Source organism: Sus scrofa, chromosome 15 (genome assembly GCF_054392235.1).
Source record: "Sus scrofa isolate SSC_HxYL_T2T_F1_AM1 chromosome 15, Sscrofa_HxYL_maternal_Yorkshire_Landrace_v2.0, whole genome shotgun sequence".
Classification (NCBI taxonomy): domain Eukaryota; kingdom Metazoa; phylum Chordata; class Mammalia; order Artiodactyla; family Suidae; genus Sus; species Sus scrofa.
Genome location: NC_139397.1, coordinates 145,159,282 through 145,171,807, shown reverse-complemented (window position 1 = coordinate 145,171,807; position 12,526 = coordinate 145,159,282). Strand labels below are relative to the sequence as shown.

The 12,526-nt window shown below is 40.7% G+C and overlaps 1 protein-coding gene across 50 annotated transcripts in view; it reads left to right on the top strand.

Moving 5' to 3' along the window:
- TRIP12 (thyroid hormone receptor interactor 12) overlaps positions 1 to 12,526 on the top strand; it is a 152,575-nt gene that overhangs the window by 105,158 nt on the left and 34,891 nt on the right. For 17 of the 50 annotated variants that reach the window (XM_085000617.1, XM_021075096.2, XM_021075093.2 and 14 more), the window contains 9 exons: positions 2,277 to 2,312; positions 2,395 to 2,490; positions 3,354 to 3,446; positions 3,643 to 3,804; positions 5,549 to 5,617; positions 5,709 to 5,874; positions 9,458 to 9,575; positions 9,694 to 9,850; positions 11,608 to 11,761. In XM_085000617.1, coding sequence (XP_084856743.1) covers positions 2,277 to 2,312; positions 2,395 to 2,490; positions 3,354 to 3,446; positions 3,643 to 3,804; positions 5,549 to 5,617; positions 5,709 to 5,874; positions 9,458 to 9,575; positions 9,694 to 9,850; positions 11,608 to 11,761 — 1,051 coding nt within the window. Of the gene's footprint in view, positions 1 to 2,276; positions 2,313 to 2,394; positions 2,491 to 3,353; positions 3,447 to 3,642; positions 3,805 to 5,548; positions 5,618 to 5,708; positions 5,875 to 9,457; positions 9,576 to 9,693; positions 9,854 to 11,607; positions 11,762 to 12,526 lie in introns of all 50 variants that reach the window. The other 33 variants (XM_021075098.2, XM_021075097.2, XM_021075095.2 and 30 more) reach the window with 3 other exon arrangements.

The window sequence follows — 12,526 nt, the reverse complement described above, 5'->3', positions numbered from 1 at the left end:
AATTGTGATCCATCAAATTGTCTTATTTGATCACATTATCTAAATTACAGAGGGAGCTGAGTGAAGGCCAGTCCCATACAAGATGACTGGCATCTGAGTTCCCTGGTGGCTTAAAGGGTTAAGGATCCTGCAGCATCACTGCTGTGGCTGTGGTTATAGCTGTGGTCCAGGTTCAGTCCCTGCCTAGAGATCTTCCTCCTGCTACAGTCTCTGCCACCCCCACCCCCTGCCACACACACACACACACAAAGGATGACATAGTCCTTATTCTGCCTATTACTACTTGTGGGATGGCTCTGCTCTGGCAGGGAGTGACAAGTGAGTGCCCTGCAGACCTCACAGTAATGAAGGCTAGCTCTCAGGTCCTAGCGGTTCCATCCTGCAGGCATGCATGTTAATTTTTTAATGTTTCATGAAAGCAGTATTAGCCTTTGTACTTTGACATTTTGCTTATGTTAATATTCACACTCAAATTAATTGATTGCTTCAGGAGCTGGCTTTTGTGACCTGAATTAAACTTCCTTGTTTGTTTGTTATTGTTCTTTTAAAAATAAATAACAAAGAACTAGCTTTACGATATACTTTCCCTGGGAAATGCAGTTTTTATTAGTTAAATAAAGAAGCTGTTAAATCTAGGTGGAAATAACACATAATCCAGTTTACTTAATTTGCTTATTGTTGATGAGATTTAAATTCCTGACAGACCTGCACAAGGCAGCTCTTGCTCTTAATAAATAGTGAGTTGTCTAGATCTCTTCTCATCACAGTTGGTGATGATGAATATATACCCGTCAACCACTGTACACTCGTCTGACCATAATAGCCATTTTTGGTGAAGAATCTGTTTATAGCAGTCCTTCCCAAACGTGCTCTTACCCAGTTCATTCCACCACCTTAAGAATTGGAAAATTTATTCCTTTTTCTGTTACCGTAACAACCCATCTCAATTTAGAGTGTTTTAAGTCACTAACTGTAGGTGATTTGAGACAGACTGTGCACACTCGTGTGTGGTTGGGGGGATGGTGTTTTTAAACAAAAGCAGTTATCAGTACCTCTGGTATATAGATATATTTTGCCCAGGATAATTCAGAGCTGAGAAAACATTCACATTAAATAAGTACTGTATCAGAACACCTGATGTCTTGTTATTACCGACAAACATTTAATTGAAGGGTACTTTATAGCTTAAATTCAATGCATTTAAATTTTTCAATTGAACTACAAGACTGGTTGTCTGCTTCCCCAAGGAGGGAGTTTTCTTTGGTAGTTTTGGCTGCTTCAGGAAGATGTAGTTTTGCATCACCTCCTCTGAAAACTGTGGTTGAAATATGCTTAAGGTCTTTCCACAAGAAAAACAAAATAAAATCAGATATTTAGACCAACTTATGCATATGTAGAATAATAATAATTTCAGTTTTAATTGGTACATAATTAGCTTTTGATGTGATTGTATTGTGTTGAAATCCTATGCTACTCTCTATATTTACATCTGAGTTAAAAGATGCTTAGCTCAACTTTTAGAGAAGCTAATTTACAGGAGTTTAAGCTATGGTTTTAAATCTGTGCTGATAGTTTATTTAACTAATGTCAGTGCATTGCTGGCCTTTTATTTATTTACGTATTAAGTATTTATTGACACCTGTTAAGTCCTCGGTGACATGTTAATGGGCTTCCGAATGGGGGAATAGAGGCACCAGAAGGGTTGGTTGCAAGCAGCAAGAAGGCTTTGTTTTTCCCCTGAATCATGAGGTGATGATTATCCCAAGTCAGTGCTGCAGTGTGTGGGTCATGCTGTCCTTAAGCATAATCATTTCTTGTATACGCGTGCTAGCTTATAACTGGATATTATTTTTGTATAGTAAAATTTTCTGGCTTATACTGTTCTAGTTCAGTTGAGATAGAAGAAGAAATATTTCAGAGTTCCCCGTCATGGCGCAGTGGTTAACGAATCTGACTAGGAACCATGAGGTTGGGGGTTTGATCCCTGCCCTTGCTCAGTGGGTTAAGGATCTGGCGTTGCCGTGAGTTGTGGTGTAGGTCGAAGACTCAGCTCGGATCCCACATTGCTGTGGCTGCTGTGGTATAGGCCGTTGGCTACAGCTCCAATTAGACCCCAAGCTTGGGAACCTCCATATTGCTGTGGGACCAGCCCTAGTAAAGGCAAAAAGACCAAAAAAAAAAAAAAAAAAAAAAAAAAAAAAGAAGAAGAAGAATGTTTCTAGGACCACTAAGAATATAGATAGCTTCTAATACTTTTTCATAATCTTTTTTAACAGATAACATTACTGCAAATGGAGCATAATTTTGACATTGTAAGTATGTGGTGTATTTTTACAAAAGCATTCCAAATTTAAATTTTGTGTGTTTATTGAGTAAAAATGGCTTCTTTTTTAGATGAACCATGCTTGTCGAGCCTTAACATACATGATGGAAGCACTTCCTCGATCATCTGCTGTTGTAGTAGATGCAATTCCTGTCTTTTTAGAAAAGGTAATCCTACTTTTGCCCGACTTGAAGGCAAGCGTAGGGAATCAAGTTGAGAACTCTTGTTTTGGAATTCTAAAGTCGTATATCAAATTGTAAGGCATTTTTTAGCATCTGTTATCTAACTAAAGTATATTTTTTAGCCAAGAATCCAGAAAAATATTTCATGTTTAAAGGAGCAAAACTTTAAAGTTGATACTAATAAAAACTAAAATCAACCCAGTTTTGTAATTTTTGATAATAGCAATTACTGCATGAGTAGAAAATCTTTCAGAGAAGAAGTAAAGCACTTAATTAAAAAATAATCTCATTATTTCTAGAATACGTCCCAGTGAGGTCAATAGCTCTTTATACCCTCATTTTACAGCCGAGAAGGCTGAGACACAAAGTGCCTTGCTCAAGGTCACAAAGTGAGTCTGTGGAGAAAGGAGATTTTTTCATATGGTCTGTGCTAGGTTATGTTTTTGGTCTGTCTTACGGACCTTCTCCTTTTTGAGGCACAGTAAAATTTGCATTATCTGATAACCTTGGAATATGGTATAAAGTTTAAAGGTTGATTTTTGAAATGTGTTGCATAAACCAACCTGTTCATTATGTTCAGGATGAGGAGTTAAGTTATACAATCAAATGTAGTTTATTCTCTTTGTAAAACATTTTTCAGTATCTTAAAAAACAGAGTGATCGGAAGGAAACTATATTGGCAACATGTTATAGCTTAAGCCATAAATCACTGGTTTCTTGTGGTGGGTTTCAGGTTAGAGGCGGTATAGATTGATGCAAATTAGAGTAGGTACTGTGTCTATTCAGGTAGAAGGTGAGCAACAAGAACTTGAATGATAATCGTAAATTCCCCATTTGTATGTTCCCAGCTGCAAGTTATTCAGTGTATTGATGTGGCGGAGCAGGCCTTGACGGCCTTGGAAATGCTGTCACGTAGACACAGTAAAGCCATTCTACAGGCGGTAAGTGTTGTTACGCAAGGACTGTGTTCCGTTTCATGTTGGATTTTAGATCCACATTTGTATTGGCTCCTAGATTGTAATCTCCGAAGTTACACATGCTGTAACCAGGGCGATGTGATAGACTTTTAGTGGGTCTTTGTTTTTTAATTGCTGATGAAAGGGAATTTCTTCACTTTAACAGTTTCCTGTATTTTAGGGTGGTTTGGCAGACTGCTTGCTGTATCTAGAGTTCTTCAGCATAAATGCCCAAAGAAACGCGTTAGCAATTGCAGCCAATTGCTGCCAGAGTATCACGCCAGATGAATTTCATTTTGTGGCAGATTCCCTCCCATTGCTTACCCAAAGGCTAACCCACCAGGTAAGATATAAACCTATTTTATGTGTCAGAAATCGTATCTATACGTTTTTTTAAATGCCAGTTTCAACTAAGGTCTTCACATCCTCCAAATGGATATGTAAACTGGACGTGTTCCGATCTTTGTTTTTCCCTGTTTCTAGTTAGTCATGGGCCACATTACATGATGGAACTTTTAGTGGGGTTACCCAGATGAGTGGTATTTCGTATATTTGAGATCTTCAGCTATTCTGACTTTAAGGGGTAGAATGTATTGTTTCAGCAAACACTGCGTGTTTACTATGTGATATGATCAGAATTTCCTTTCGGAAGCATCACCCTTTCCTGGCAGGTACTGGGTTAGACGGACAATACTGGGAGAATATGGGATAAGATCAGGAGAGAGATGAGACTCTGTGCCAAATAGAACTGAAATGAAAAATGTAGACCACAGTCATCTGGGGCTGGAGGAGAGCTGGAGCAGCTGTTGAGGTGGAATCCGTGGGCCCGGTGATGCAGTGTGAGAAGCAGGGCTTGCGGAGCCTCTGGTGGAGGATAGATCATGAATTGAGCCTCAAGGTTGTAAAGAAACTAAATTTTCTTGTAATGTTTCAAAGTGTTGTTATTGCTAAAGAGATCTTTGGAAATCTGGCTTTTAAATTACTTTTAAAAGTGTGCTTAAAATCTTGGGGAAAATTAGGTACATAAAATACACAGGCATACCTCCAAGATACTGCAGGTTAGCTTCCAACCACTGCGATAAAGTGAAATAGCACAATAAAATGCGTCACAAGGGTTTTTTGCTTTTCCAGTGCATATGAAAGCTCTCTTCACACTACACTGTGGTCTGTTTAAGGGCACAATAGTGTTTTGTCTTAAAAAAACAAAAACTATATAACTTCATTAAGAAACACTTAATACTCGCTAAAAAATGCTAGCCATCATCTGATCCTTCAGCAAATCATAATCTTTTTGCTCGTGGAGAGGGGAGGGTTTGACATATTGCAAGCATTACCAAAATGTGACAGAGATATGAAGAGAGCAAATGCTGTTGGAAAAATGGCGCTGATAGATTTGCTCCTTGCATTGCGGTTGCCATGAACCTTTAACTTGTAAAAGAATGAAGTACCTGCAATGTTGACTAAAGCAAAGCACAATGAAACGAGGTATGCCTATAAGATAGATAAAATGAGTTCCCTTGTGGCTCATCAGTAACGAACCCAACTGGTATCCATCCATGAGGATGCAGGTTCCATCCCTGGCCTGGTTCAGTGGGTTAAGGATCCAGCGTTGCTGTGAGCTGCTGTGAGACCACTTTTGTAGTATTTTTAGTTTGTTTTCCTAGTAAATATAGCAAATCTTCCCTTACTTTTACCTCTGGCACGCACACACAACTATTTATAATTGTTCAGTGTATTTGCATGTTTTAAGCAATTACAATACGTGTAGTACTTTTTAGAATGGTAGGATGTTTATCTTTTCTCTCTTATAAGTTTTTGTTTAGGTATGGAACTTACAGAAGCACAAAACTTGTTTCTTCTTTTCTGTATATTAAGGCCTTAATGGAAGAGAGTTTATCAGTATTTTTCTCTTTGCTTTGAAATCATGAAATTACTGATTACTTGCTTAGGGTCACTGCTTTTTCAGAGCTCATATCTAATTAAGCTGATGATGGAGAATTTGGGGTTAGGAAGAAGATAAGGGAGTTATGTATGAGAGTGAAAATATTCTATATTAACCGACTCTATTTGCTTTTACTCAAAAACAGGACAAAAAGTCAGTAGAAAGCACTTGCCTTTGTTTTGCACGTCTCGTGGACAACTTCCAACACGAGGAGGTAAACATTCGGTTTTTGCTGGTCTTTTCATGAAGTCGTCCAATTGCTAACTCACGATATAATATTTTTTGTCTTTCTTGTGTTTGTGCAGAATTTGCTCCAGCAGGTTGCCTCCAAAGATCTGCTAACAAATGTTCAACAGCTGTTGGTAGTGACCCCACCAGTTCTAAGCTCTGGGATGTTTATAATGGTGGTCCGCATGTTCTCCCTGATGTGCTCCAACTGCCCAACTTTGGCTGTTCAGCTTATGAAGCAAAGTAAGTGCTAGGCTGCTGTCCGCTTTTAAACAGGAAGAGCAGCTTGCGTGTGTGTGCGTTTACTCTCCCTTGAAAAGTGAAAGGCACTGTATGTCAAGCAAGCAGAATTGCTAATGGCATAACCACTGGACGGTAAAGGAAGGAAAATGTTAATGTGCAATAAATTTGTGTTGGGACAACATCGTAATGCTTCCTACATAACAATTTTTAAAGTATATAGAGTATTAAAATTTTATCCTTGCTTATAAGGCTAAAGACCCAAGGCCATTGCTTTCTATACAGTATCAATTAAGTAGTGATGCCTCATTAGGAGAATTCTGAGTTTTGTTACCAGTAACTGCTTCCCTTCTGCTTATAGGTAGTCCTTTCTGCCCACGAGAGATTTTCCGGCCGTTGATCTAATGGCAGAATGCTTTCTTCCCTCAAAATGTTGGAACTTACTCACACAGATGAATGCCTCTGATCTGTGCTCCTTTGATATTTCTAAGCCTTTCCCAGCCTTACCATGGGCAGAGTATACAGTTTTATTACATTCCTGTTGCAATTGCCCATGACTTTATTATTTAACCTGAAACTTCACAAGTTAATGTCAGAAGATTGTGGGCTTCAGAAAACCTCTGTATGTTGTGGTTCTTGCTAGTAGAGTTTTGATCACTTCTGTATAAACACCTATACTTGTGGGTAACTTCAAATCCATGATTCTAATCTCTGAGGCTGTTACCTTGGGAGTCAGTGATGATATCCGCTGACGAAACAGTCTTTGCCCCACTGCTTCGGATGGAATATTACGTAGCACAAGAGTATGTTTTTGGTGGGGAAAACTCAGTTTTGTATTTAGTTATATTGTGCATTTTAGCGCATGGCACAGAATTTTGTTTAAAAAAAAGGGTTGCTGAAGTGATTTATTGAAGAGTCATTCCTGATGGTATTCCACTGAATGATGCTGTTTTGCTCATGCCGTGAACAAAGACCTCTGTGCCTCGATAAGTTTGGAGAAGGTTTACATAACGTCGGTAGTCAAACGGTGCACTTTGCCGATTAAAATCTCTGGGAACCTCTTGCATTTTGCCAGGCCTGCCATTTTCTTTAGCTTGAGCACAGATCACTTCTTGGTACGGCGAGGCTCTAAATCCTGGCCTGGGAAATTGCTCTCTAACTTGTTGGTTTCAATGTTTTGGAATTTTTTTCTTTAATATGATGAACATTTTCACCTCTTGAATATTTTAGGAAGTTTGCCAGATAGAAGCCACGAGATTTTCCTGTAGGAAACGTGGATCTCCCGACTCACTTCCATTGTTGTTGTCATCCCTTGATCCCTTTTCAGAACTTGTGCCGCGTATTCGTATGCCTGAATAAATTTGGCAAAATAACGCTTTAATCATCATTTGTAAAATTTCAGTGAGGCAGAGATGTAGCTGTCCACACCCCTCTGCCCCAAATGATGGTGAATACTTTCCTTAACAACAGAACTTGCTGATTACTGGCAGAGTATTTCAATGAAGTGCTTATGTATGTTTTTCATATACATAGCATTTTATAGAAACAGGTGCCACAGCCAACAGAGAGACAGCCCTATCTTTACATTGTAGCTGTTAGAGTGACCAAAACGTGTGGAAACTAGGCGCTTCCTCCACTTGCTGGTTCGGTCCATTAGACTAGTTTTCATGCAGAGTCTTCCATAAATGGATGTCTTCTTGGAATGGAAGCCTGTGGTAGAGGATATTTTAATGATTTTTTTATTTAGTTGGCATGCTTAATGTCATTATAAGGTAAAGACTTTCCTGGCCACAATATGATAAGGTTCAGATGCTTTTAATTGCCACGTTGTATTCTTTTTTTTTTTTTTTTTTTTTTTTTTGGTCTTTTGAGGACCACACCCGTGGCACATGGAGGTTCCCAGGATAGGGGTCAGATCGGTGCTACAGCTGCCGGCCTACACCACAGCCACAGCAACGCCAGATCCAAGCCGCATCTGCATTCTACACCACAATGCCAGATCCTTAGCCCACTGAGCAAGACCAGGGATCAAACCCGCTACCTCATGGTTCCTAGTCGGATTCGTTTTGCTGTGCCATGACGAGAACTCTTGCCACGTTTTATTCTTTTGGTCACGTGTTTTCAGTGTATTTGAATTGAAGGCAGATACACAAATTTACTTGAATTGAGGATCAAATACATGTTTAGGGCACTTTTTTTGCAAAGCACTGTGTTTCTCAAGGAAAGTAACATAAGATGCTGAAGGAATCTTATGGCTCAGTGGTTGGCGAATCCAAATAGGAACCATGAGGTTGCGGGTTCGATCCCTGGCCTTGCTCAGTGGGTTGGGGATCCGGTGTTACCATGAGCTGTGGTGTGGGTTGCAGATGCGGCTCGGATCCCACGTTGCTGTGGTTGTGGTGTAAGCCAGCAGCTGCAGCTCCGATTTGACCCCTAGCCTGGGAACCTCCATGTGCCACGGGTGCAGCCATAGAAAAGACTGAAAAAAAAAAAAAAGATTCCTGAAGTCTCTGTGGTGGCTTGTGATTAGGTTTCCTGCTATAAGGTTAGGACTCAAACTGAAGTCCTCAGAACGAAATTGTTAAAATCTTCATAATTTATGAGAGTTCTCAATGTGGGTCGCTGGTAATGAACCCAACTAGGATCCATGAGGACTCAGGTTGGATCCCTGGCCTCGCTCAGTGGGTTAAGGATCCAGTGTTGCTATGAGCTGAGGTGTAGGTCACAGACACAGCTTGGATCTGTCATTGCTGTGGCTGTGGTATAGGCTGGCAGCTGTAGCTCTCATTCAACCCCTGGCCTGGGAATTTTTAGGGTGCGGTCCTAAGACCAAAAAAAAAAAAAAAAAAAAAGTCATAATTTGCTTAAGTTTTTATTACAGCTCATTTGGGTTTTTTGCTCCAATTTCTGGGATACATTGCTGTATAAGAAACTATTTCCAACAAAAAAGTGGGGGGGAGTTCCCATTGTGGCTCAGTGGTTAGTGAATCCGACTAGGAACCATGAGGTTGCAGGTTCAATCCCTGGCCTTTCTCAGTGGGTTAATGGATCCGGCGTTGCCGTGAGCTGTGGTATAGGTTGTAGACGCGGCTCGGATCCCGCGTTGCTGTGGCTCTGGTGGAGGCCAGTGGCTACAGCTTCAATTCGACCCCTAACCTGGGAACCTCCATATGCCGCGGGAGCGGCCCAAGAAATGGCAAAAAAAAAAAAAAAACGACCAAAAAAAAATATTTCCCAGAGAATTCCCATTGTGGCTCAGTGAAAACGAATCTGACGAGGAATCATGAGGTTGTGGGTTCGATCCCCGGTCTTGCTCAGGATCCAGTGTTGCCTTGAGCTGTGGTGTGGGTGGCAGACGCGGCTTGGATCCCGCATTGCTGTGGCTGTGGTGTAGGCCGGCAGCTGCAGCTCCGATTCGACCCCTAGGCTGGGAATCTCCATGGGCCACAATTGTGGCCCTAAAAAGCAAAAAAAAAAGAAGAAGAAAGCGTTTCCCATCGTTTTCCCTCTAGGAAATGATTGCCTTTTAAATGTGGCAGTATAACTAGTTTCACAGGCTTTTGGTTTTTTGTTGTTGGTTTTACAGACATTGCGGAAACCCTTCACTTTCTCCTGTGTGGTGCCTCCAATGGAAGTTGTCAGGAGCAGATTGATCTCGTTCCACGAAGTCCTCAAGAGCTATATGAACTGACATCTCTGATTTGGTAAAGACGGGGCTGCTCCTAACGGTGGCTTATGTGAGGGTGGTCTACTTTCGAGACCTGCTACTTACGGACAGCTCAGGGGGCTGTTTATTAAAATGATTGCACTTTTTGTTTTCAGTGAACTTATGCCATGTTTACCAAAAGAAGGCATTTTTGCAGTTGATACCATGCTGAAGAAGGGAAACGCACAGAACACAGACGGTGCGATATGGCAGTGGCGTGACGACCGGGGCCTTTGGCATCCCTATAACCGGATTGACAGCCGGATCATTGAGGTAGTAGTTTCATCGTACCGTTTAAATATGTCTTATTTCGGTGGAGCGTGGGCATAGGGCTGGAGTGGGGAGGCGGACGTGTGTACTTAAATGTGCTCAATTTTGAATTAACTCCAGACTCTCTTGTTTTGTCTCCTGAGAACAAGGTCCTCATTTCTGTTGAGGTCAGAAAACTTGGTGTTCTAGTCCTGCTTCTGCTGCTCACTGCCCGATTGCCTTGGAGCAAGTAATTTCAGTTCTTTGTTCCATTGTTTCCTCCTTTCTGAAAGGAAACATGGGAGAAGTTAGGGGATATGTTTCTAAAAGTCCCTCCGATCTTCTATCCAGAAGAATTCTCTCAAAAGCAAAGATTACTCACTAGTAGCTGTTTCTCAATACGTTTTAAGAGCCAAAATATGGAAACAATTTAAATACCTGCCTTTGGTTGAGTGATTAAGTTGTCATGCATACACGTAGGTTTATATGTAATCCAGACCTTACTGGAGTAAATTGTAATGACTTAAAATATGTTGTAAATGAAAACCCAATATTCAAAATTTTGTGACTCTTTTGGGATCTCAGCAGAGGAAAAGAGGAATAATAACAAAGGAAATAAACACACCAAAATATTGACAGTGATTTTTCTTCAAGGTTTTATATGTGATTTTATGCTTATTTCCATACTTCCATATTAATTTTACACTGAAGTATTTCAGAGATTTTTCTCAAGTCAGGAAGATATTTGCCCTAGTTTAAGAACTGTTGTTCACTGGATTATTTGAGATGCCATGCGTCCGTTCACAAATGTTTTCATAAGATACTTTAAGTGTTAATATATTTTCTGATTTCAGCCTGTGTTTTTAGAATTTTTTAGAACATTACACTTAAATGGACATTTTTCTTTAAGGTAGCTTCTTAAAAATGAGTCTTTGAAAATCTTTTGAAACCACTGATCTATGTTATAAGATCAGAAGTTTATGAAACTGTGTAAATTCAGAGCCAGCTTCTGTGAGCCTGTTCGTTGCAGCTGGTCTTCTGTGCCTGTGTATACGCAGGGTCACAGCCTCTAATGCTGAGCATTGTTCTTTTTAGCCTTTTCCCGACAATTGCACTTTCAGTGTTAGTTCACTATCTGGTATTTCCTCAGAGTCCTGTCTTCCATTCAACCAAGGAATCCCTTAGATTGGACTCTTCTAAGAATGACTATCTTGCACTGGTTTAGACTGTCTAAAATCAGGCAGGCGGTGTTAGTCGCACGTCCCCTGGGAGATTGTGCTTAGGTGATGCCTGCCACGCCCGGGGCTGCTTTCTTTAGTTCCACACTGTTGTCCCTTTCTTGATCTTAGAGTGTCCTTGCAAGGTGAAGACCTTTTGGTTTACCTAAGGAATCCATGATGTAAATTTCAGTTTAACCTGAGGTTCACGGATAACCAGGTTTTTTCTCTCAGCAGTGTCTTAAAGACCTTCTTAACACAGATAGTGTCTTCTTCATGTTGGCCATTCTGCATGACTAGATCTTTCCTCAGGATTTTACCCGTATTTGTCTCAGGGGACCCGATAGGTCCTGTGGTGTATGTTTGTGTGTAATTGAAAAAGGTTTGTTGAATGAATGAGTTTTTCACCTCCACACTACTAAAACGTCCATGTTCCGTTACTTCACCATCTAAAGCCTGGTGAAATAAATATGCAAGTTAGCATTTATGGAGGCTCCCCCCTGTGTCTTAAGGTGATAAGTTCCTCCATGTTTATATTCAAGGTTTCTCTTTCTTTGCTCTCAGGCAGCCCATCAGGTCGGTGAGGATGAGATAAGCTTGTCCACTCTGGGACGAGTTTATACTATTGATTTTAATTCTATGCAGCAAATCAATGAGGACACGGGAACAGCACGTGCCATTCAGAGAAAACCTAACCCCTTAGCCAATACTAACACTAGTAAGTACCTTTTGAGTTAAAAGTAGTACTGTATTTTCTTGTTAATATTTGCAACAGCAAATTGTTTTTGAGTGTGTTTTATTAAGCTTAAGGCCTTTGCGCAGTAGTGATTAATTTGTTGTTGTTACATGTACTTTAATTGACAAATGAGCCGGCCGGTGTTGCTTAACTGATGTCTTCCCCATGATTTTTCTGCTTGTGATTTACAGTGACCTGGACTCCATTCTCAGTTGTCCTGTGCATTTTTCCCCTTCCAGTTTTATAGAGTTAGAATTGACACACAGCACTGCGAAAGACGAAGGTGTGCAGCATAATCGTATGACTAGCATACGTCATGAGAGGAGTAGCACATCAACTTAGTGAACCTCCATTATCTCATTTAGGCACAGATTAAAGAAATGGAAAAAACATTTTGTGGTAGGAACTGTGTAACTTTCATAGGTAGCATCAGCGGTGGTGGCGTACCTTACAGCCCAGCACTTACTTACCTTATGACCAGAAGCTTGTGCCTTGTGACCGCCTTCCTCTGGCCCACCACCCCTGCCCCCAGTAAGCACAGAGCTGATCTCTGTGTCTCTGAGTTGGTCTCTGAAGGGTAGTGGACTTGCAGCACTGTGTTAGCCCCTGTTCCACAGCCCGGGGGTCTGTGTTCCTGTACATTTCAAAATGATCACCATGATAAGTCGACTTCGGATCCCTCTGCGAAGGAATTCTCGAGACTGTATCTCCCACACTGATGCATTTCATTCCTGTGACTCATTTAGT